The sequence below is a fragment of the Pagrus major genome, chromosome 3, assembly GCF_040436345.1.
Source record: "Pagrus major chromosome 3, Pma_NU_1.0".
Classification (NCBI taxonomy): domain Eukaryota; kingdom Metazoa; phylum Chordata; class Actinopteri; order Spariformes; family Sparidae; genus Pagrus; species Pagrus major.
In genome coordinates this window covers 8,177,551-8,200,471 of record NC_133217.1, presented here as the reverse complement: position 1 = coordinate 8,200,471, position 22,921 = coordinate 8,177,551, and the positions used below count along the sequence as shown (strand labels likewise).

At 41.1% G+C, this 22,921-nt stretch overlaps 1 protein-coding gene across 1 annotated transcript in view; it reads right to left on the bottom strand.

Annotated features, from left to right (window-relative positions):
- The window catches only part of gabbr2 (gamma-aminobutyric acid (GABA) B receptor, 2), a 191,140-nt gene that overhangs the window by 43,541 nt on the left and 124,678 nt on the right, over window positions 1-22,921 (bottom strand). Inside the window, exons 9-14 of the mRNA XM_073463307.1 lie at window positions 21,804-21,864; window positions 15,147-15,227; window positions 14,047-14,197; window positions 13,599-13,731; window positions 11,639-11,746; window positions 7,244-7,366 (exon numbers count right to left, since the gene is read on the bottom strand). Coding sequence (XP_073319408.1) covers window positions 7,244-7,366; window positions 11,639-11,746; window positions 13,599-13,731; window positions 14,047-14,197; window positions 15,147-15,227; window positions 21,804-21,864 — 657 coding nt within the window. The remainder of the gene's footprint in view (window positions 1-7,243; window positions 7,367-11,638; window positions 11,747-13,598; window positions 13,732-14,046; window positions 14,198-15,146; window positions 15,228-21,803; window positions 21,865-22,921) is intronic.

The following is a 22,921-nucleotide window of genomic DNA, read 5'->3' as shown; positions in this document are numbered from 1 at the left end:
TACCACTAGTTCTTTGATGTTGGTTTGGTTTGTCTGGGCCTTAAGGCAGAATAAAACTAAAAAAACTAATCTTGTCAATCAGAAACTTTAATGTAAGGTCCATGAAAGTTTTAGTAAAATTGACATTGGTTAAGCTCTTCGATATGATCTCACAACATGTGCATACAGCCTGGCTGACCTCGACCCGCATAAAATCCCAGAGGAGCAGTGAGGACATTCACTGTCAGCCACACTCATCTGTCTGACTGGAGGAACTTTGCTGGCACATGTCTCACTCCCTCCAGCCACACTTTCCCCAGTTCACCCTCACAACAGCCAATCCTGGCTGGAACCGAGGACATGGCTCCCTTTGAAGAGGTAACACAGAATTGGAAAACTGATAGAGCAGGAGATGGTGAATTAAGAGAAAAAGGATAGCGTGAGAAAAAGAAACGCCAAGATGAAGTAAAGAGAGAGGGGGAAAGAGGAAAGAAATGTAGGAAAGAGAAAAGGGAATGTTTCAGGTCAGCCTGAGTCTTGTCCACCGGTATTGCTGTCACAAGCTTGTTTTTTCGATTTATTCTGCTTTTCAGCGCACTCCCAGGAGTGCAAGCAGGCCAAATGAGGAGAAGCATGAGAGGGATAGCACAAGGTGGGAGCTGGAGGTATGGAATAAGAAAGGGTTCTGCAAATAGAAAAGAGGCTGGTAACACTATTTTGATAGAGAAACGTCTTGTAAGGGACAACAAGGAGTGAAACGGATAGATGACAAAGGTGGAGAGCAAGAAAGAGCGACAGTTTCCAAAGTAAGCAAATTGACATGGTGAGGAAAAGAAAACACAATAAATAAAAGAGAGGGGATTGAATGTGAGAAAACCTCATGCCTGGGGGAACAGCAGAGTGTGTTAACAGGTCTGTGAGAGGAAAATCCCCAGTACAGACCAGTGAGTGGAAGAAGATGGATGGAAAAGATAGGTGAAAGACAGGTTTGTCTTACATCTAAGCCTGAATATAGATCACCCAACTGTTTCCACTCTAATCTTTTTTGAATTCAAGGTAAAAAGCTAACGTCCGGTTATTAAGGAACTACATGGTCACATGACGTCAACATCAACACTACAAAACAACAATACATTTGACTATAAATTTAAAGGTCTACAAGTTGTAAAGTTTGAGTAAGAATAGTTTTCCAGGTAAGTCTGCGTATAAAGACAGACTAGTAACTAAATAAGTAACTCATGTCCAGGTTGTAGGACTCATTCCTACAACACTTCATTTGCATGTATTTTTCAAAGCATAGTTGGATGGAACTTATAACTGTGAAGACAAGTCTAATTGCTTAAATAACCTATTTAGGGGGTCAGAGATGCATTATGCTGCATTTATGCTAAACTCAATAAAAATGATAATAAAGTGCTAGGCAGTAGCACTGTTAACAGTAAACCTGCCAGGATTATTGTCAATCGTGACTAATAAAAGGTGGAGTCAGGATAAATTACACAAAGATAGCAGGTGTCTGCTTTCAACTTCTGATGAAATTATTAATAAAAATAACAGATGCAACTGTCCTTCTCATCTGTTGTCTACAACATATCTGTTCCCTACAATGGCTTTCCCCTATTTTTAGACAACAATGTGTTTTCCCCATCCTATGACAATATTGTGTGTAAATATTATGAGAACAGATGGTGTTTCACAGCCTATCAGCAAGAGAAATAACAATGGAATCTGAGTTTTGCCACATTAGATGTATTTTAATGCCAAAGTAAAAAATGGCAACCTCATCTCTGACCATAAGATTAATGTTAAGGCCATCATTCCACCTCATAAAGAGAAAAAGTTCCACATTAAAGTCATACCTTGGCTTGTTAGTGCAGTGATATATTTGGAACAGATGAGTGCATTGTCAAAGCGCTGAGGGAAACCTCTGCGAGAGCTCCTAAACATCTGCATGGAAATATGCATGCATGAGTGTGCATCATTATCAGTCATTGATAATCAGCCCAGCGGATGTGTCTCTAGATGTTTAAAATATTCTCTGCATGTGTTGCCATCCTGAAGTGGGTTCCCTAACCTGCTATTTTTGTCTCACGGATCAACAGTGCCGCGCTCGTGTTATGGATGTCAGAAACCATGGCCGTTGCCATGGTGATGCCACACTGCAATATTCTTTTTGCAGCCCGCCCGCCAATGCTTGCAGCAGCTTCCAAGCCGAGAAAAAACGACAGAGGAGGGAGGGGAAGGAAGAGGAGACAAGAGGACAGACTAGAGTAGAGGGGGTCTGCGGCAGGATCCACCAGAATGCTAATGATCCTTTCTCGACGGTTTGTCCTTCATTATGCAGGAGACAATGCCCAGGACAACAAGAGAGGGCGTTAATGTGTACATAAACACACAGGCGATATGTACAAAAACATATCCATGCATGAGTGGGCACATACGGGCTGGAACATACACACAAGGTCATATTCACTAACACACGCCTATACAAAAATGAACAATTGAGTCAAACACACTCTCACATGCTTCAATACACGTGTGTGCATCGACACTTCAACATGTGTCAGTACTGCAGGGCTTAATCTGATGGCAACCAGCAGTCTGCCTGCATGCCATTAACAAATGCTCAATTATTAACGAGCCACAAAATGGATCTAATTGCTCACTGCCGTCCAACGTCTCCATCAGCATTCCCAGGACGTTCCTGGAGCAGCCGGAGTTATTCCTGCTCTCAATAAGCTCTCTGGGAGAAAAAAAGTCACTGATATTCAGAATGCAGTCTCAGGATTTAGGGGTCGGACCAGTGTAAAGAATCGTGGAAGAAGTGGATTCGTCATTGCAATCTTGGCCAAGATGCCTTTAATGTTATCTTATCTCATTTTTTATTGAATTCATCACATAAGGTTGTGTGTTATATGCAGTACAGACTGAAGAGCAGATCAGAGGCTAGGCTTGGTTTAAAGAGGTTGGGGACAATGTCAAGGTTACGAGTCATTTCTGTTGAAGTTATATCATCTACATACTGTAATTAAAATGAGACTCGGGGGGTCACTCTCCTCTCATTTTAGAGACTCAAAGACTTAACTCCCTACATGACCTCTGGCCCTTCTTTGCTTTTATTTGGGAGGGTATTAAATCAGTCATGTTTTATGAAGTATTCCTCAAGGATCCATTGTCAGCCTGTTCACAGTTTCATCTTCTTGCTAATGCTAATAAAGGATGCAAAGGGGGATGCCCTAGTTTTGCTAATGGTAGCTCATTAAGCTTAGCTTGCTGGATTCAGAGCAGTGGGCTCACCCCTGGTGATGCAGAGTATTGACTTGACCACATGTCCACTGGGTAAATCTTGCTTCTTCAGCATGAGTGGGACCATTTCTCCCAAAATCTAAACTACAGCCAGTTATCCACTCACAATATTTAGATGTACCTGTATCTCTGACCACTACAGGGCATAGATATGAGTACCCACTTCAGTATACCAGAGTACATTTCTCTCCTAAGCACACACTTGCATCGATGATCTCTCCTGAGTGTCATCCCACTTTATGAGTATTTGACCAAAAAAAAAGCACCAGCGATGTAAACAATGTGTGAGTACCCTTGTAGCTTGTGAGTCAATAAGGAAGCCCCCCCCCCGTGTGATAGTCTGAACAACGTTGGACTACCAAGCACTGTGACAGTTCAATAACACCACGTTGTCATACTGCATGCCCTTGGGTAGAGCAGGTAGATACAGCTCTGTGAACCCAAGGCCAATGTTATTCCCAGGTCTCTACAGTGGGGAAAGGAAATGCAAAGGTTGGAGGAAGGGAGGTTCTGACAAAGACACAGAGTGAGGGAGAAATGGAAAGAAAAAAAACACAACAGAGAGAGGGAATTCACAGGGGAGGAATGGCCAAGCATGATGTGAGAGCTCACAGGAAACTGGGTAACTAATGGTCCTTCTCCTTGCCCCAATTACAGTTAGTCAGTCAAAACTAGGACTTACTGGCTTCTGAGCCCTATGGAGACCTCCCACAATGGTCCTGTTTCCCGACACCCAAGTGGACGTTCAGTCTAAAATTTAAACTGTTAAACAACATTTGTTTGGGGAAGGGAGAAAATCAAATATGATCTAGAACACTTTGACCAATTTGATGCAGAAACTGATCCAGGTTAGGGCTGGCCTGAAAGTAATCTAACTATATTTTTAGGATATATATATATATATATATATATATATATATATTTATATATATATACATATATACATATACATATATATACATATATACATATATACATATATATATATATATGTATATATATATATATATATATATATATATATATATATAAATATATATATATTTGACAGCTCCTCAAAAGCACTTCATGAAAACTAGGACCTGGCAAAAAAAGAAAACCATAATAAGTGTGTAAAGGCAAGTAATAGAACAAGAAGAACAGTCTGGTAAGTTCAGTAAATGATATCACTTTACTGTAAGGAAGCCTTCAAACCAGAAAAAGACAACACTTAGCCATATCACGATATAACAATTTCCAAATCTAAGCGGGGTTATCAACATGATGACGTTACAATTTCAATATATTGCCCAGCCCTAATCCAGGTTCAACTTTTAAGACTTGGACTTATATAGCACTTTTCTGGTCTACCGACCACTCAAAGTGCCTGCAACACTTGCAACATTCACCCTTTCAAAGGCACATTTACACACTGATGAAACAGCCATCTGGAGCAATTTTGGGTTCAGTATCATGCCCACGGACACTTCAACATGCAGCTGCAGCTGGGGATCAAACCACCGACCCTCTGATTAGTGGACAACCCGCTCTACCTCCTGAGCCACAGCCACCCCAGTAGCCTCAGCTTGTGTGCAGCAGCCTCACTGAAATGCACCATGAGGTTGTGTTATTTGATGCAGTGATAATGTCAGTCGGAACAAGGCCTTATATTGTTTATTACCACAAACACTGTGTAGGTGCATACTGTGTTTCCATTTTCCCTTGCTTCTCTCTCCTCCTATTTGGGTTGCCTTCTGGTTTCTGGTCCCACCTGACAAGCCTGGAGGCCAGGCGCAAAGGAGCCCCAGGCTGCCTGTCCCCCAGCTGATCCCCAAGGGTCCACTGCTGCTGGTGCTGGAAATCTGGCAGGCTGGCCAGGCATGTGGAGCCTATGCTTCAGCCCAGGCATGCAGATCCACAACCCCAGGGGGAATGCAGACTTCTACACTGAGTGGTTAATATATTCACAACACTCCCCTGGCCGGGGGCTTAGAGTCTGAAAATACTCCATGAGGACTCGACTGCACACACTGACAACATTCACAAATGAATATGTTAAGCAAGGCTTTGCTACACCCTTTAGGCAGGCTTAAATATATAAGTGGCTATCATCACAAAGGAAATAAGGCTTTGTCTAGAGTTGTACAAATGCGCTAAGTATACCTTCAGAGCACGCCAAAAGGAGCACAAGAATGTAAATAAGTCTGGCAAGATATCATGCATCTCTACACTAGTTTCTTCCTCAGAGATCCCCCATAGGGATCGCTTCATCAAGGACTAAGACAGAAAAACCACAAAACTAAGAAAAGCTGACCTGCTCCCAGCACTCTTGGAAAAGCATTCACAGGATTTTCATTAATTGAAGACATTAAAAAGTCAAAACTGGGTGCAAGACAATGTCAGCCACCCTTCCATCCGCTGCAGGACCTTGGCAACAAGCAGGCTAACAACATGAAAATCAATTCAATACGACCAAAAGAAGTCTCCATAAAAGTCCACCATTAGACCTTGCCTTTCACTGCAGTGACCCTCTGACAACCTCTGTTTATCAGAAGGGTCGTTGACCGCTCCAACCCATGTTGTCAATTAAGGTGGACTAGTGAGAACAGTCTCATGACCTACATTCAGAAGCATATGCAGCTTGAAAAACAACTCATTAGGAAGAAATTTCCACTTAGCACTACCGATGTTCTCTGGTCTTCAAAGATTTTTAAATCATCAATTTTGTTGTTATTTGAACACACCCAAAGACATGGACATGTCCGATAAACCATGGCCTTTAAAGGTGGCATCAGATAACTCATTATTGCCAGTCTTCTCTTGGATTTTTCTCGCCTCACTCGCATTTTTGGTTTCACATACAGACGACAGACCTTCATTGATACATTCAGATGTAACGAACCACAGCTGCAGTGCACCTCATTACTAAAAATTCAGAGTCACACATAGATGCAGTACCCGTCCCAAATGTACCATATCCCTCACTGCACCAGCTCGATTACCCATTTTGCCATTACACTGCATTAGTTGCCCTCAGCCTAATGCGAGCCCATCTTTTTGTGTAACAACTTAATAGATTGAGGAATGAATCAGTGCCGCAGCCTCTTATGTTTAACCAGTGGAACACTGAACCATCTATTTAACGGCATGAGCTGATATTCTCAAAGCCATTTTAATATATGCAGCTCGAAATCTTCCTGACTCAAGCATTTAACCTAGCATCTTTAAGCAGTCTGCTGGACAACACTGGCGTTAAGATGTACAGAAAGACAGATAAACTAAACTGTGAAGCCATACTGCATACTGTTTTATATTTGGTAAAAATGGAAAACATAAACTCAATCTGCCAATTTCACCAAAACCTACTAAATCCTCCAAGAAAATAAACATGCAGCTCTGCCCTGCTAATTCACAGTCTGCATTCCCTAATACCACTGACAGTTACATGCTAACATGTCATGCCCAACCCCAAACACACTTCACACACCATCAATCCCTAATGCCAAAGCTACAGTATATTCACTTTAGCCAATTGGGCACACAGCTAGAATAGTCCTGCACCAATCCCAAAGATTCTGAATCTACTCTAACCAATCACAGCAAAGCAGAGTTCATTTCTACTCTCCACCATGCCACCTCTCCAGCAAGGAGGAAGTCATGCCAAGTGCCTCTTTTCCAACAGGCCTTGCCAATGTCTCACATCCAAGCTGGCAGATGTCCGGCCATGGGATGAGCACAGGAGGCAGTGATGGCTCACATCCTGACCCAAAAATAACAGGCACAACAAAGATGCTCGCACTACAGCCCAAGGCGGACATTTTGTTTGCCTAAACTCCAAATTGATAGGCATTCTTAGCAAGAATCTGTGTCATTGGGGATCTCCCAGTGGAGGCCAATCATGTTATATCAACATAAACAAAAAAACAAGCGCATGTTTAGACAAGATGTGGAAAATAAAAACATCAAAATGCACACTGACCTCCAAGCTGTACTCTTCCACAGTCCTTTTAAGTGGGTCCACAATCTGCCAGCAAATGAGGATGCATAAGTCGATTAGCAGCATCCCGCCAACAATAATCAACAACTTCTGGTCCTTTATGATCTGGAGGGGGAAAAGAAGATGAGATGCTTGTATTAGGCCAAAGCACACACCTGCTAATGTTATGTAATGATATGTGTGTCTGTAGAGCCATTTCATACAACATTTCTTATTGATCACCGTAATTATGTGATTCTCATCCCATCTCAGGACCCAGAGCCCTGCTGGTTTCATTCTAACCATCTAATCAGGGGCTGATTACAATGCATTTAGCTGCAATTAACCACCCACTGAGATAGGAAACCAGCCAAACTGTGAGTCCAAGAGACCAAGACCTGGTTCACTATTTGACACTGTGGCACACGTAGTATATTTAGCTGATTTTACTCCTTTGGCCGAGGGCTGAGAATCACTTTTGGACATTCAGTTATGTCAATGCTGTGCCACCAACACGTCGATTTTGTTGCCTTGTGGCAGGAGAAGGTGGTAAAAGATCCACCAAACAAGAGCCAACGCTGTCAACCACAAAAGCTCCTCTTTTGTACCATGAACTTTAGAGGGATGAAAGCCATGACCTGTTTGTGATCTTTATTTATTATAGCGTTTGACTGGCTGGAACGGCACATCAAAGGAAAGGTCAGGGAACACAGGCCGGGCTGTGTTTGGAGAGTATCACACGGCCCAGATGCAGCGCAGTGGTCTCGCACGGGTCTCCATCCGCCGGTGGGCTCAGGATGAGATGTGTGAGGGGATTGTTTTTTGATCTGGTGTCTTTTGATGTTGTTGGCACTGAACAAATATAGGCGAGGAAACAGAAATACTGCAATGCTTCAGTGCAGTTTAGAGGAAGGTAAGAAGCAGAGCAGGTCAAATGGCTGCTTTGAAGCCAATGAAAACATTTTTGACAAGATTGATAACAATAAAAATACCTATATATAAAAAGGTAACTCCATCAATTTCATACATTATAGTGTGTTTACAGGTATTGGGTGTACTACTGTATATGTGAAAAAGTAGTATAAAGCCTTTTGTGGCTCCAGAGGAAGCTGCATGTAATCTGACAAATTACCTCCAGTGATGTTGCTGTGTGGGTAACGTAGGCACCAGGTTTTGAAAAGCAGTCCACTGGTCTGTATTCCACTCTTATAACACAGTTGGACTCATTATAGACCGTTTCAAAACAAATGATCTAAATTGATACAGCAGAGCCAGAGAAATCACCTTTTCTTAATTCCACACATTCTTCTTTCTTTTCAAAACTAGGCGTCTACATTACCCACAATGCAACGCAGCCACTGAGTGACATCACTGGAGGCAATTTATCAGATTACATGGCTTTATACTACTTGTCACATATGCAGTAATACTCCATAAGACCTGAACACAGACTTTTAATATGTAAAATTGGTGGAGTTAACTTTACATGAAACAAATTTTAGTTTATATGGCAGATAAAACTTATTTGCAAAAGTTGTAACAAAGACATGCAAGATGTGTTATATTTTAGGGGGATTAGAAAAGAAAGTACACCACCATCTGTTGAACTGTGAAATGTTACTCTGACAACTGGGTCTGCTAGACAAACTACTTAATGACTCTAAATTACCTGAAGTGTTAAGTACTGTTTTCTTTCCCCCCAGTATTATTGGCACTCTGACGTAACAGTTGGGCTCTAGTGTCTTTGTGTTTCTGATGAAGATGTTATTTTCAGACAACCTCAAAGTGTCTACACAATTATTATGTATGTGTTCTTTAGCTTGCCCTGTGTTTGTGTGTGTGTGCATCAAGCAATATGTGACTAAGGAGTCCTCAGTAAATTACCGAGATAGGCAGACTGACAAGTAGCTGCCTGTCGGTGAGCGTTTGTGTAAAGGGTGATTTTTTTTCCAAGTGTGTATGTTTATCTGTGTCTGTGTTGTGTGCTTGTGTGTATTTGGAGAAGGAGGACATTGATTGACAGTCGTCCCCCCCGCGCACACGCACACACATGCTGTCTTTGGCACTGAGCTATTTAAGAAGTGAAGGAGTGCCAGACGCAGCCCACCGACTGGAACCCTTATCGAACACACCCCTGATTTACAACCTGTGCTCTCCCCAGTGTACAGGAAGAACGATGGAGGTAGGGGGGGGGGGGGGGGGGGGGGGGGGGGGATGAGGGATGCGGTTCCAGCCCCACTGTTCGAAAAAAGGATGGCTAGGCACTTGTGCTAGTCCCTCCCCTGACATTGGCTGACAGAGATTTCAGGGCACCAACAGCAACTATCGCTCTACTGAAGCCAATGCACCTGTACTCAATCAGTGTGGAGGAACTTGTGTTTGTGTGTGTGTGTGTGTGTGTGTGTGTGTGTGTGTGTGTGTGTGTGTGTGTGTGTCAGTGCCATGCAAACAGTCCTTGAACCCACAGAGAATACATCTTGAGGTTTAAGTGCTGAAATATGCAGTATGGGTGAATGCTTCTTCTGTTTTGTCTCCATTGGAACGGTAAGAAGGTGGGACTGGTTGGCCTGAGCAGAGATAATTACCAGGCCAGTGACATGTTACGGTGGTTACTTTTTAAATATCTTTACTTCGGTCTCGTTCAAACTCAATGCCAGCTGAACGACATTCAAGTGCTGCATGAACAGAACAGATGGAAAACTATTTACCCGCCACCGTCCTTAACTTCAACGTGCGTCACAGCACTGTGCCGGAAAAGGAACAAAAAAGGACAAGCTAAAGAAGAGCCTGGTCACAGCTCTTTGTCTTTTAAACGCTAATCTAGATTCTCCTTATCTTCATCTTACCTTTGCCCTCTTTTTTACAGCTTTCTTTTCACAGTGTCCAACCTATATTTTTTGCCATTTGTGCCACTTTGTTTGTCTTTTCACTTTCTCTGCCCTGCTTTGCCTTCCTCCTTCTGTCTCTCCATCCTCCCTTCTGTCACTACTTCCCCACATCCCTCCAACCTCTCTAACTCTTTGATCCATCCCTCTTGCCTCCCTCTCGTCCTGCTCTCTTTCTCTGGCAGGCCACCCACACTTCCTCCAATATGCAAGAGGGTGAGAGAGAGAGAGAGAGAGAGAAAGAGAGGGAGAGACGGAGGGAAAGAGTGACAAAGAGAGCAAGATCTATAAATACAAAAAGGCCGAGCACAGTTACAACACTCAGTGAGCTCGGCACCACTTTATATAAGTAGGCCAGTGAAACAGATTGTGTCAGATGTTTAAAAAGCCATTTGTATTTCTGAATCTTTTTTTTTCACAGAGAAGATTCTAAAAGCAGGTGCCAGGGGCTGCCAGTCTTTCAGAGTGTTTGTTGAAAAGCATGAGTGTGAATACAAGCACCCACACACCAGTGTTGGGCTTTTTAAAAGGCATGTGCAAGCTTCCTGGATAAGACTGTCAAGTCTAGATGTTTTAATGGAGACTCTTGTGTTTTTTATGAACTGGCAGTTATTCTATCCAACAGATGTACACGTGTGATAAGAAATAAAAGGTTCCTCCCGAGCCGGATTCAACCAGAAAGGATCACATGTACTGTGCCTGTAATGGCCGTTCACAAGGATAGATCCTGCTAATTTGGTAAGAAAAGAAATCTTCAAATTCTACAAATTTTAAAACAAACAAAAAATTAAAGGGGCAATTTTGAGGAAATGGCAATAATTTGAAGGTAACTCCAAAACGAAGTAGCTCAGCTAGCCGTTGAGCTAAGTGGCTCATTGCAAGCAGCGGGGGCTCGGTCACCTCACAGTGAACACGGCTGGACACCAGGCTAGGACTGAACCAAGACTGTGAGGCAGATGGAGGTCAATTTGAAGACAGGGGATACAATACAGAGGTGATTTTTCTGTAACAATGTTTCCAGGGACAAGAAGACACAGGACAGGAGAGGCATGAAGTGGCAGAAGTGAGCGAGAGAAAGTTGGGTATCAGCAGCGGGTTAAAAGGGGCGTGTAGAGCCGGAATATTTTCATATCTTACATCTCCCATTTGAAACTACAGGGGGCTATTGGACTATCAGCTCTTGCAGTACAAAGTGGTATTAGTAGACAAGACTAACTTCAGTAGACATCTCTGCAACCCCAGTACATAGAAGTCTTCGACAAAATATCAACACTGTTGTTTCTTCACACTTTGTTGATAATGTTAGTTCAGTTTTGTTCAAAATTCTGGCAATATCTTACAAATTGTCCCTTTAAAGCACATAAGCCAAGGAGACACATAAAGCTCTGATGTTTCATAATTGAACAATCAAATGTTTAAGTAAAATTTATTTTTTTTATACATCCTGGATACCTGGAAATGACCTTTTAATCACTCTCATATTCATCATAAAATATTAACACATTTTCATTACCTTCTTCTTCATCTTGACATTTTTGAAGATGGCGTGCACCCTCCAGGTCTTCGCAAACATGGCACCAAAAGCAGTTGTGTATCCAACAATGAGGATCCATGTCCGGACCTATCAGAACAACAGGAACACACATAATAAGTGTCGTGTTTCAAAAACGGTGATCAAGGCTCAAACGACATCTGATCTGACAGGTATTTGCATTTTTCTCAAGAAGTTAATTCAAAATAGCATTCTAAAAATAAGAAGCTGTCAGATTTATTTTCCGTCTCTTAAGTGTTGAGCTCCGGGAGAACGTCCTGGACCATGGAAGCTGTCACACTCCTGAGAGCATTTCATCTTAATGAGAGACAAAATGTAGACCTTTTCTTACTGCTTTAGCACAAAGGACACAGCTGACATGTTTTAAAAGCTTCGAATTTGAATATAGACTATGACATCCTAAAATAGCTACAGAGAGCTTCTGTATACCACGTGTTTGATGGCTGCATGTGATCCACATATTTGTTTTTATGTGTACACCTGTGTGTGAACATTCACACTGTCTGCATTCACCCATTTACACCTGGCTCTTTTCATGTGTCATTCTCTAGCACATCTAGAAAGCAATAAGGCAGGGACAAAGCACAGGGTAAAGAAGACAGCAAAAAAACCCCGAAAAAACCAAAACAATTACTCTGTCTATTCTCAAGGAGACCAGCACGTATTGATTGGTGGTGAATGGATCAACCTCTGTGCTCCCTTGCTGAAGAACCTCGTCTGCAGTGACAAGCTCTGTTTCGGCTCTGCTGCAGCGATTCAGCCAGGTGGATGGCAGCTCGAGACGTGCCCTGCCTTTCATTTACTCTGTTGTGCATGTGTGTGTGTGTGTGTATGTGTGTGACTGGGTGGGGTGGTATCTCAGTGGAAGCTGGTTATCGCTGTAATCAAAACTCTTTAATTAATCCAGCATCTACATAGTCACACAGTAATGCTACCTGGGGGAGACGCTTAATGTGCCCTATGCTAGCTAGAGACCCGCGAGAGAGAGACATTCAATCAGTTTTTACTTACTGTTGGTGTCACATAGTGCATTTGATTAGTGTTTCAGCAGCAATCTCAATATTTAAGCCTATTCTAAATATTTAAATCAAGAAAATAGCAGTTAATATCCACGACTAGAGAACTGCAACAATTAGTCGATTAATCGATTATTCAACTGAAAGAGAACGAATCGTCAACTATTTTGATAATCCATTAAAGTGTGTTTACAGGTCTTAGGGAGTACTACTGCATATGTGAAAAAAGTAGTATAAAGCCTTTTGTGGCTCCAGTGGATGCTGTATGTATTCTGATTAATTGCGTCCGGTGATGTCACTCAATGGTTAAGTTGAATTGTGGGTAATGTAAGCGAAAAGGTTTTGAAAAGGAAGAAGAATGTGTGGAACAAAAAAGGTGATACCTCTGATTCTGCTGTCTTGATTCTGATCATTTGTTTTTTAAACTGTCCATAATGAGTCCAGCAGTGTTAAAGGAGAGCAAATTCACATCAGTGGACTGCTTTTCAAAACACAGCACCTAAATTACTCACAACGCAGTTACCCTTTAATTGTTTTAGTAATTATTCAAGTGAAAATGTCAAATTTTTGCTGGTTTGAGCTTCTCAAATGTTAGGATTTGCTGCTTTACTTTGTCATTAATGATAGTAAACGAGGCGTCTTTAGGTTTGGACTGTTGGTTCGACAAAAGGAGTAATCTGCAGATGTCGTTTTGGGCTCTGGGCAACTGTTATCTATCTTCTTATAAACTCAATGAGTAATTTTAAATAATAATCGTCAGATAAATCAAACGAAAATAATTAGTTGCAGCTCTATCCATGACCACAGCTGTGCGCTTGCGCTAATGGAACAGAATATGACAGGCATACGACCCCAACTTCTATTCATTATTTTATGTATAAGTAAAATGTGTTGAGTGAACTCACAGTGCAAAGGGTCTCAAACTCTTTGTCAGAGACAAAACCCCCATCCAGGCCAAACAGGAAAATAGAGGCGTAAGAGAGCATGCCTCCAAGGATGATCAGGTTGTTCATGTAGGGACTGGACATCTTGATGAGTCTGGAAGAAAACACAAGATTAAGATAAATCATAATGGAATTAATTAGACTGGGTCTTATTCATCAAAAATGCTACAGTATGGAGGAGAATGAAATGTGAAAAATAATACTGTACCTGCAGACAGTTAAAGGTTAATAATCATTCTCATGCTTTGTTGTTCTTTTATTTCAATACCATTCAATCTCCCGTGATTCTTCTTGTCCTTCACTCATTCCCCTCTACCTTCTCCCTCAACACCAACCCCTCATTTACTTTCCCGCTGCACGGTACGTTTATCTGTCAAAAGGATGTGCTTCACCCATGCTTAAAGCTGACCTGTGGTTGCGGTTCTTGATGTTGAAGAACAGGAAGGCCCCTGCCATCAGCATGCCCAGTATGGTGATGGTGGACAGGATGCTGTAGAGGGGCACGTTGATGTGGCGCCGCTGCAGACGAACGAATGTACGATCCTTGGGTGGCTCCACGCCTGAGAACAGAAGGTGTGACAGACACAAAAAAAGGTTTCTCTCAAAATGAGTGAGCCTCAAACATAATGTAACATTGAAACTTCCCACTCATATGTTGTTTTCATGGTATATTACAGTATCCTACCTAAAATGACTATTATGTAATTCAACAACAGTGGTTTTCTGGACATTCTCACTCTCACAGTGAGGTTTCTCTCTCACTTTGACAACTTAACTGGTCCCCTGCAAATCTTTTTCACTTCAACCACAAAATAGTGACACTGCAGCAAACATCCAGTCATTTGAGACCCATTTCCTGGTCCTCAGTTTCCCCGAGGTGAGCGCATGGCACTCTATGCACCACAGTCAAGTTATTGTGGTTAGACACTGCACTTTCTTATCTTTTCCTCTATTTTTCTCCTGCCAGTGTGCCAATCGATCGCAATGGCATCATCTTACACATCTCCACTTACTGTGGTCAGGGATGTGGAAACAAGCATCTTAGATGGTGCTGTTCTGGAGTTTCTGTATGCGGGGCAAGGCCAAGAAGATGGAAGAAGAGTGGGAGGGTGGTTGTGGGGAGAATAGCCAGGGGGATCGAACAAATTACAAAGTATGTCAACACAAGCGAACGCGGGAGGGGTGAAAAATGGACTGGTAAATAATTTAGTTGAGAGAGGACAGTTTAGAGTGGTAAAGGAGAGTAGCGAGTCCCTACACTGGGTGGTGCTGGTGGTGGTGTCTGAGTGTGTCTGAGTACTTATGTGTGCTGGAGGGAGTTTGGGTTCAAGTGAGCAAGTGGACAGGAGCGCTCAGGTGGTAAGTGATGGTCCTTTAACGTATATATAAACACAGCAGATGCATCAGGAGACCTTTTTCTTCTTCAGTGATTTTTAAACCACTGCGTCATTGCTCACACAGTCGCACAAAACTGAAGACATATACACACATATCTAGTTGTCCTCTTACCTTGGAACCTTATGGAGTTGTTGATGAGATCCAGCACATCAGCAATTGCATTGTACTCTCCCACCTTCACTTCCTGGCCCTCTGTTGAATAATACACACACACACACACACATATAAGTAAACATTAGAATAAATACAAGGACTTAAACTGGCTGCTAGATGACTGCACCCTTTTGTCTTCACCCTCTGGGCTGGTTTCACAATTTCAAAGCAATTAAATCCGCTGAATAAAATAGTTTTAAATTAGGCCGATAAGTCTACACCGTACTAGTGGCTCTGTGAGATATTGCTTTGTGCTAAATGTTAATGGCAGCATACCAACTTGGTCACAGTAATAATGACAGTCTGCTGATGTTTAGCAGGTTAGCATGCTAACATTTGCTAAATTGGGGCTGATGGTAATGTCATAAGCTTTGCACATATTTGGTCATGAACCAAAGCATCTGACTAACTGCAATTTTGAGCTGATACAACATTAAAACATGAACAAAGTTAGTACAACATGATTGAGCAGAACATGAATGGAACATCAGTGTCTTTACCAAATGTAATGGCAAACTATTCAATGGTTATTGAGCTCCTTCTCTCAAAACTACAAACGTCAGCCTCATGGTGGTGCTGGGTGAAAAATCTGGGGATCAGCAGAGTCATGAAGTAATTATCGTCTGGAAACGATGAATGTCAATATAAAATAGTGTGCAAATCCATCCAGCAGATGTTAATATATTTTTCCAAATCAAAGTGGTGGACTGACCAACCAACAGACTGATCCCTTGAGCCACTCACATAGCTAAAAAATGAAATAATGTATGGTGTTATGGCCAACCGCCCAACATAACACTTCGTGGTTAGACAAGTTTTCAAGTTTTCTATCTCATTTCTCTGGTGGGTTTTATGAAATCTTTTAGGTTGCCAACTTCATTATGCAATAAAGTGCTGAAGTAATAGTTGGCTGATACAAAGCAGGTTGAAGAGTTTATAAAATGTAGCAGCAGTGATCCTTATTTGGAGAAAGAAAATCTTTGAGAGAACAAATACATCTAATTCAAGCACTAATTGGACACTTCAAGCTGTACGGTCTGGCACAGTGTTGCAACCTCACAAAGACATTTAAATCACAGGATCTTTTCGAAAACCCATTAGTATTATAACAACAAAATATCCCTAACATAAAAGCACTCAGTAAGATTATCTTATAAAGACCTCCAGTGGTAGCTTTTCGATGCAGCTTAAACCAGGAAATGGTCCTCCTGATTTTTTTTTTCTCAATTATCAGTTTATTTCACCTCAAGGAGATCTAAATGGCACAGAAGAGCAGATATCAAAGAAACCAGCTGTGATACAAACAGGCAAAAACATACAAATGCAGCAAAACCAGACTTTAATAGCACACTAAAATAATCCCCAACTGACGCAGGAAGGGAACAACAAATAAATGCAATTGTAGCTGTGTATTTATATTGTAATACACATTGTCTTTAGTATTTTGTAGATGGAGTCAAAGAGGTGTAAACTGCTGTACACCCCAGCCTGTAAACACCACTGTCTCTGTGGAGTTCTGCTCAAACTTCTACACAGCTATTTCAGGATTTAGTGTTTTCTCTTTTAGAAACAACTATAGGTCCCTCAGGTGTAATATTGGGAGGAAGCATGACCTTGTCAGACAAACCTGGGCCTTCACTCTCCTTCTCTCATAAAGATTACTCACTTAAAGTGTGCACCAGGGAGAAGAGAAGAGAAGGGGGGGAAGGGAAGAGAAGACGGATTATTCTGATTCTTTTTTTTTTTTGGTAAGCACTACAAACAACCTGCAATTTTGTCTGGTTTGTACGCACAAATCTGTCTCTGTTTCTCCCTGTTAACACTCTTACAGCCCCATTGAACTCCTCAGCGGCATTGTCCTTGACTAGGAAAATGACAGATAACATCAGCTATTGCGGCATCACAGGGCACCGCGTTCCCCTCTCCTCTCCTCTCCTCTCCTCTCCTCTCAATGAATCACCTCATTTGATCTCCAATCCTGGCATCAAAGCATCAGCAAATGTTGAAAATGTTCCAAAGACTGTATGTGACAATTTCAGAACAGTAAGTTTTATGTGCATACACAATCAGGATTTGTATTTCTCAAAGTTGGCGATGCTGAACGAGGATCAATAACGATGTTTCCCTTGACCACGTCCTTTGTTAGGATCTAAACAGCAGAAGGGATTGTATATCAGCACTCTTCCTTTGAGATGCTAAAATACTATCCCAGCACTCTGTCCCCACAGGGAATATTGATGGCTGCGGCAGGCTGGTAAAGCTCTACCTGTCATTCAGCCTGTGCAACCTTTCATGCTTTTTTGTTTCATTAGATCCTTTAAACGACTGTAAATTCAGTGGTGAATTTGTTAATTGGGCATGAAACAACTTTTAACTTCCCCTGACATCTGATATACGAATGAGACTTAAAAAAGACTTAAGGGAGAAGGATGGTGATATTCTGCATTTTTTTTTACTACCAAAAAGTATGCTGCAAATACCCAATAGTGCACTAAATAACTGAAAATAGTCCCCAAGTAATATTCATTTATTTATTCTTGTTTGAGCGATGTTTGTTAAAAACTGCAATGCCATACTATTTGACGAAATTTCCCCGTCTTTTATTATAGTTTTCTTTAGAAAGTATATTTTTCGTGAAACGTTTCTAAATGTCTTTATCTTCAGTGGGAACGAATGGGCTTTGTGCTGAAAGCCATAGTAGTTCATTTCCACCGTTACCAATAATAACAGCACGTCCATCGGGATCTGGGGAACATTAGGGAGCTACACAAGGGGTGAGCAGGGTCAACAGCACGGTTGTTACCTTTTATTAGTATGAATGTCATCGCTAAATGTATAGTAAACGCAAAAGTACTCAATATGAAGACTGGCTTCTGTCACTGTGATATAGTCATATATAATTGTTTTTTTTTAATTGTTCTTGTTTTTAGATACTGTTGTAAGGATTATTTACCATATGACAAAAACAAAGACAGCAATTTAAATCACACAGTATCAATAAGACAAGAAAATGCAATATAAGCCAAATATAAAGATCAGAAAATACGTTTTCTCTTTCTCAGTGTAGTTAGCTCAGTCATAATTCTCAAAACTGTTTCACTGGACATGCCTAAAAAACATAAAGAAGATATATTTGATTTTTTTCTGACGCACCTGCAATTCAAACACAGAATTGATTTGATTTGTCCTTTTTGGAGAAGAGACAAATCAAATCAAAGTGGTAATTGCTGGACCTGATTTAAAATACAACTCTTTTATCATGCCAAATACCGGGTATCTTTTATCACACATACTCGGACACACCTCTGTAGCAGTCTTTGTAAATGTGATTAAATCAATTTGGAGTTCTTGTCCACGCTGTTGGCATTAGTTTTTCTTTGATCGAGTTATAATTTTATTTTGTTTTATGCCAGATCAGTGAAATTCTCACATGGAGAAAAAAAAACTAAAATAAAAACACTGATTCATTGAGAAGCATTGGTGGTACAGTTCAATGATATCCTTGTGAGCTATTTAAGTTGAAAGGACTGTGAGAAGACTATTGCCTGGAGGTAAACTGACAGCAGGGAGGGTGTTGCTAGTTCAAATTCCTGATAGAAAAGCAGGAAATTAATTCTTACTTGAGGGGTGCTGTAGACAGTAAATCCTATCACTTATCTCTTAAGATCCAAAACATCTTAACCTTTTACCCACACATATCACAACCTCACCTTGCTGATATATATATTATTGAAAGGCCATGTTTCCTTATCTACCAGGCCTTGTATTGTGTTGATTTAAAATCTGTACTCAGAGGGACAGTGACTGTGATCAAGACCTCTGGTAGCAAGCTATCTCTTATCCCCATGAGAGACAGTAGGAATAAGAGCCATTGAGGCCCCTGACTAAGAACGCCTGACAGGGTAAAATGGAGGATCAGAGGCTGAGGACAGATGATAGGGTCATGTTGGGGATCACTGCCTTTTGAAATATTCAAGCTGGGACTGTCCCTCTTCTCCTCTCCACCCAGCTCAGGCTCTCCATGTGTCAAAAGGGTGACAAATTCAAGATCCCTGACAAGTGAGGAAGAAGTGATGGAATGAAGGTTAAGGAGGGATGGAGGAGATATAATAAATCTAGGAGAAGATAGTGAGATATAGCTGTGACACAGGGGAGGATTTGGTTGAGGGAAGAGTGTGTTTGAGACACGGTGGACAAGCAGCTCAGCTTAGGGAGGAAGAAAGAGAGACAAAGTTTGTAGCAATGATTTAGGATAAGGCATTTGTGTCATTTTTCTGAACATCTCTGTGATACTGTACTGTCTCTTTTTTCACACAAGCACTTTCCTCCAGTCTTTTCTATTTGACTGCTCTCTAATCATTCAGTTTTTGTGACTGCCTTCTGTCCCAGTTAGTGCTCCTCCTGCTGTTTGGTTTTATTCTTGCAGGTGACCTCCAGGTAGAGATGAGAGGGTCATCAGACGTAATGCTGTATTGACATGCACCCATTGTATGTCCCATTTAAACGTCTCCTCATTCAATGCACAGAGGCATTTAGAATGGTTGGCAAAGAAAGAATTTCATTGTACAGGAAAACAGTAAACACTTTTGTTCACAGGTTTTCATGAACAAAACAGGTCTTTTTATACAATGTATGGAGAAAGTGGATCTAGTCAAAATTGTGGCAGATGAAGTTTAAATGTAAGTGGTCCTCTGCAAACTAGTTCCATGTGAATTGTGTCTTTGACATACAAATAATGAAAGCAAGACATAAATATACTTAAAGGGGAATGCTTGTGAACAGCAGAGAAACACATTTTGCCTTTTATTTATGTATTTTTTATTGTTCTTTGCATTTTATTTTCTTCTTCTAAATGTCTGACATGTAAGGGAAGGCCTGATTTTAATGTTGGACAATAATCCATTTGCCTTTTAAAATTTCCTCTGCTGGTTGGGAACACATTTGTTGCTTTGCTGTTTGAAGAAATGTTAAAATATTGATAAAAAATATTGCCGGAAAAAAAATAGTACTTTTTGAGTGTGCTGTTGATGTGCATTATTGTCTTGCAAAGCACAAAGGAAGAGAGAAGCCACGAACAGCTGTAAATAAATCAAATAAAATTGTGTTTGAATGATGACTCATGAAACAAAATCTATCTATTTAGTCTTTGGAAAATCATTTTTCTTCCTCTTGTGTAATTGCTAGTTTCATTTCATTCACAGTTTGATTAATGCCTGTCTGAACACATTTTTTTTTAATTTCCTGTCATTGTAACAGTAAAGAACACTGATCACTAGTCTATTAACTGTAAAAGCAGTATATCATGATAAATGGTATGAAGTACCTACTGTGTACAATTACTATCTAAAAAGGAATTGGGACACATTATCTTGTTTTCGCTACACTATACACGTGTCCATGCAACACTAAAAACTCTTACTTCGTGCTACAGACATGTGTTCATTTTGTCTTACTTAAAGGTAAAAATAAATATTTTAATGACTATAAATCATGTGTGGTCTCGCTTTCAGTCAAACCCACTGAGCCTGGGCTGGAACAGCTTTAGCATACATGCGCAGGGAGAGGCACACACACACACACACACACACACACAACAGAATGTGCATAAGCGCACACATACTTTTCTCTATCTCACATGCAGAGTGTGATGTAAGCAGCCAGAGGGATCGAGCCCCTCTGCAGTGGGGAAGATAAGATGGTTAGGCGGAGAGGACTGAACAGCCCCATGCAGTGTGCTACATACAGTCTGGGGAGCCTCGGAGCTGGGAATCCCCTGCATTGAGATGCAATCTCTGGGTTATTCTCCCACTCAGCAGGCCCTGCTGGCTCAAAAACAACCTCAGGATGATGCTATGAGGACAGAGATTACTGAGGCATGTTTTTTACAAACCTCAACTGTCCAGACATACATACTAACACTACAGAGGAGATAAAGCACCAAAGAACACCATGGTCCACACTGACACAGAGAGGACATGCAACTCCATATAGAAAGGCTGTGGGGACTTTCTTCACTGGAAAAATGTCTATTACTTTTAATGTTTATGTTTTTCTGACAACCCTTGCAGTCATGCGAATAATGACTATCCTCTCTAAGAAAAACAACTAATGAGATAAATGTGAGTACAAAGCTTCTGACTTCAAAACTGTTAAATCCTTCAGCCTCCCTTTTCCATGTGTGTGACTCTGATGCAAACTTTTCCCTAAGCCCTATTGGTCAGGACCTATTATAGGTACCAGCATATCAACCGGGGCAGCCTTCTAACTTGAGAAAAATTGTAATTTGCTTTCCAAAAACTGTGGAAAACAATGTCAGAATGTCAGAAAACAATTGCAGGTTTTATTGAACAAAGACAAGCTGTAGTTGGGAGTTCAACAAATTATAGCGATAATATTAAGAGGATTCAGGTAAAGAACAAGTGGTGATGTGAAGTGAAGCGAGCTGCATCACAGCTGTATCAACATGGCAGAACAAAGTTCTTGATGCTCTGAAACAATGTTTTCCATTCAAAACAGATTGAGTAAAGGCTAAGGTCTTAAATGACTGGAAAACCTGAAGAGAAGACTGATCTAGTGTAACCTAAGGAGCAGAGAAGTAGTAGCATCAATACCTACCTTGAAACTGATTGAATTTTATTGTGCCCATCCTCTCTCCGTTCCGAAACATCACTTGGCCCTGAAAAGATGAAAAAAACAAGAATTAATATGTGTCTTTAATCTAACACATACCATACATAATTAAAGTAAGAAAAACATCCTATTCTGCTGAAGAAGATGCAGCATAAGCACTACAGTGAATTCTAGTAGCAAAAAAAAAGAGCTTAGTTCAACTAAATTTATGCACAGTGCTTTCCCGATACTGGAGTGTTGGCAGGCAAAGGGCAGAGTCTCGGCTCCTGCACATACTGCATCTCATTTGATTAGAAGTGGCCAAAATTGATCTGTTTATAGAGGTAAACAAAATTATCTTCGGGCCAATTCATTTGCTAATATCCTTGGAACAACATCAGATCAGCGAGACAGCCCGATTTAAATGTGTTTGCTCACATTGGTACAAATCTGGGCTCAGAATGCATTTAAATCGCAATTCTTTAAGTGTGTCACACATTTGGCTTCAGAGAAGTGTGTAGTGGTCAGTGAGTGCAGCCGAGGTTTTATTCGACGTTTTATTTCTCAATGTTCATTTCTCGGCAGGAAGGTGTGCTTTTGTCGGTCAACAACCACCCTCAAACGACAGGAAAATAACAATGGAAAGTCTTTGATTTGAACATAAGCAATTTCAAGCCAGGGAGCGTAGACGCAGACAAGGAAGACAAAAGCAATTCTACTTTGTGGCAATATCGTAAGACACATTCAAATCAATTTGGCTCCTGTCGGTTTATCTCTCCAATGTTTTCTCATTCTTTCTCTTCCTCTTGTTCTATTTTCTCCTTCACTCTGTCTCTTTACCCCCCTCTCCCTCTTCATCTACCAAGACTGCTCAATTAATTCAGCCCGCCATCTGCTTACAGAGCTCCTTAATTACACATTTAACTGGGTTTACATATTACTGGCTGGCTAACAAAGGTGAGAGCAGAGAGCGAAAGAGATAGATGGATAGATAGATAGATGGATAGATAGATAGAGAGAGGGAGCATTTGCATTGGCTGATTAAAAGACAGCTGAGGGGGAAATATGGGGAAGGAAGCTGGAGAGCTAATTTTGCCTCAAAAAGATGGCAAGCTTTGAAGTAG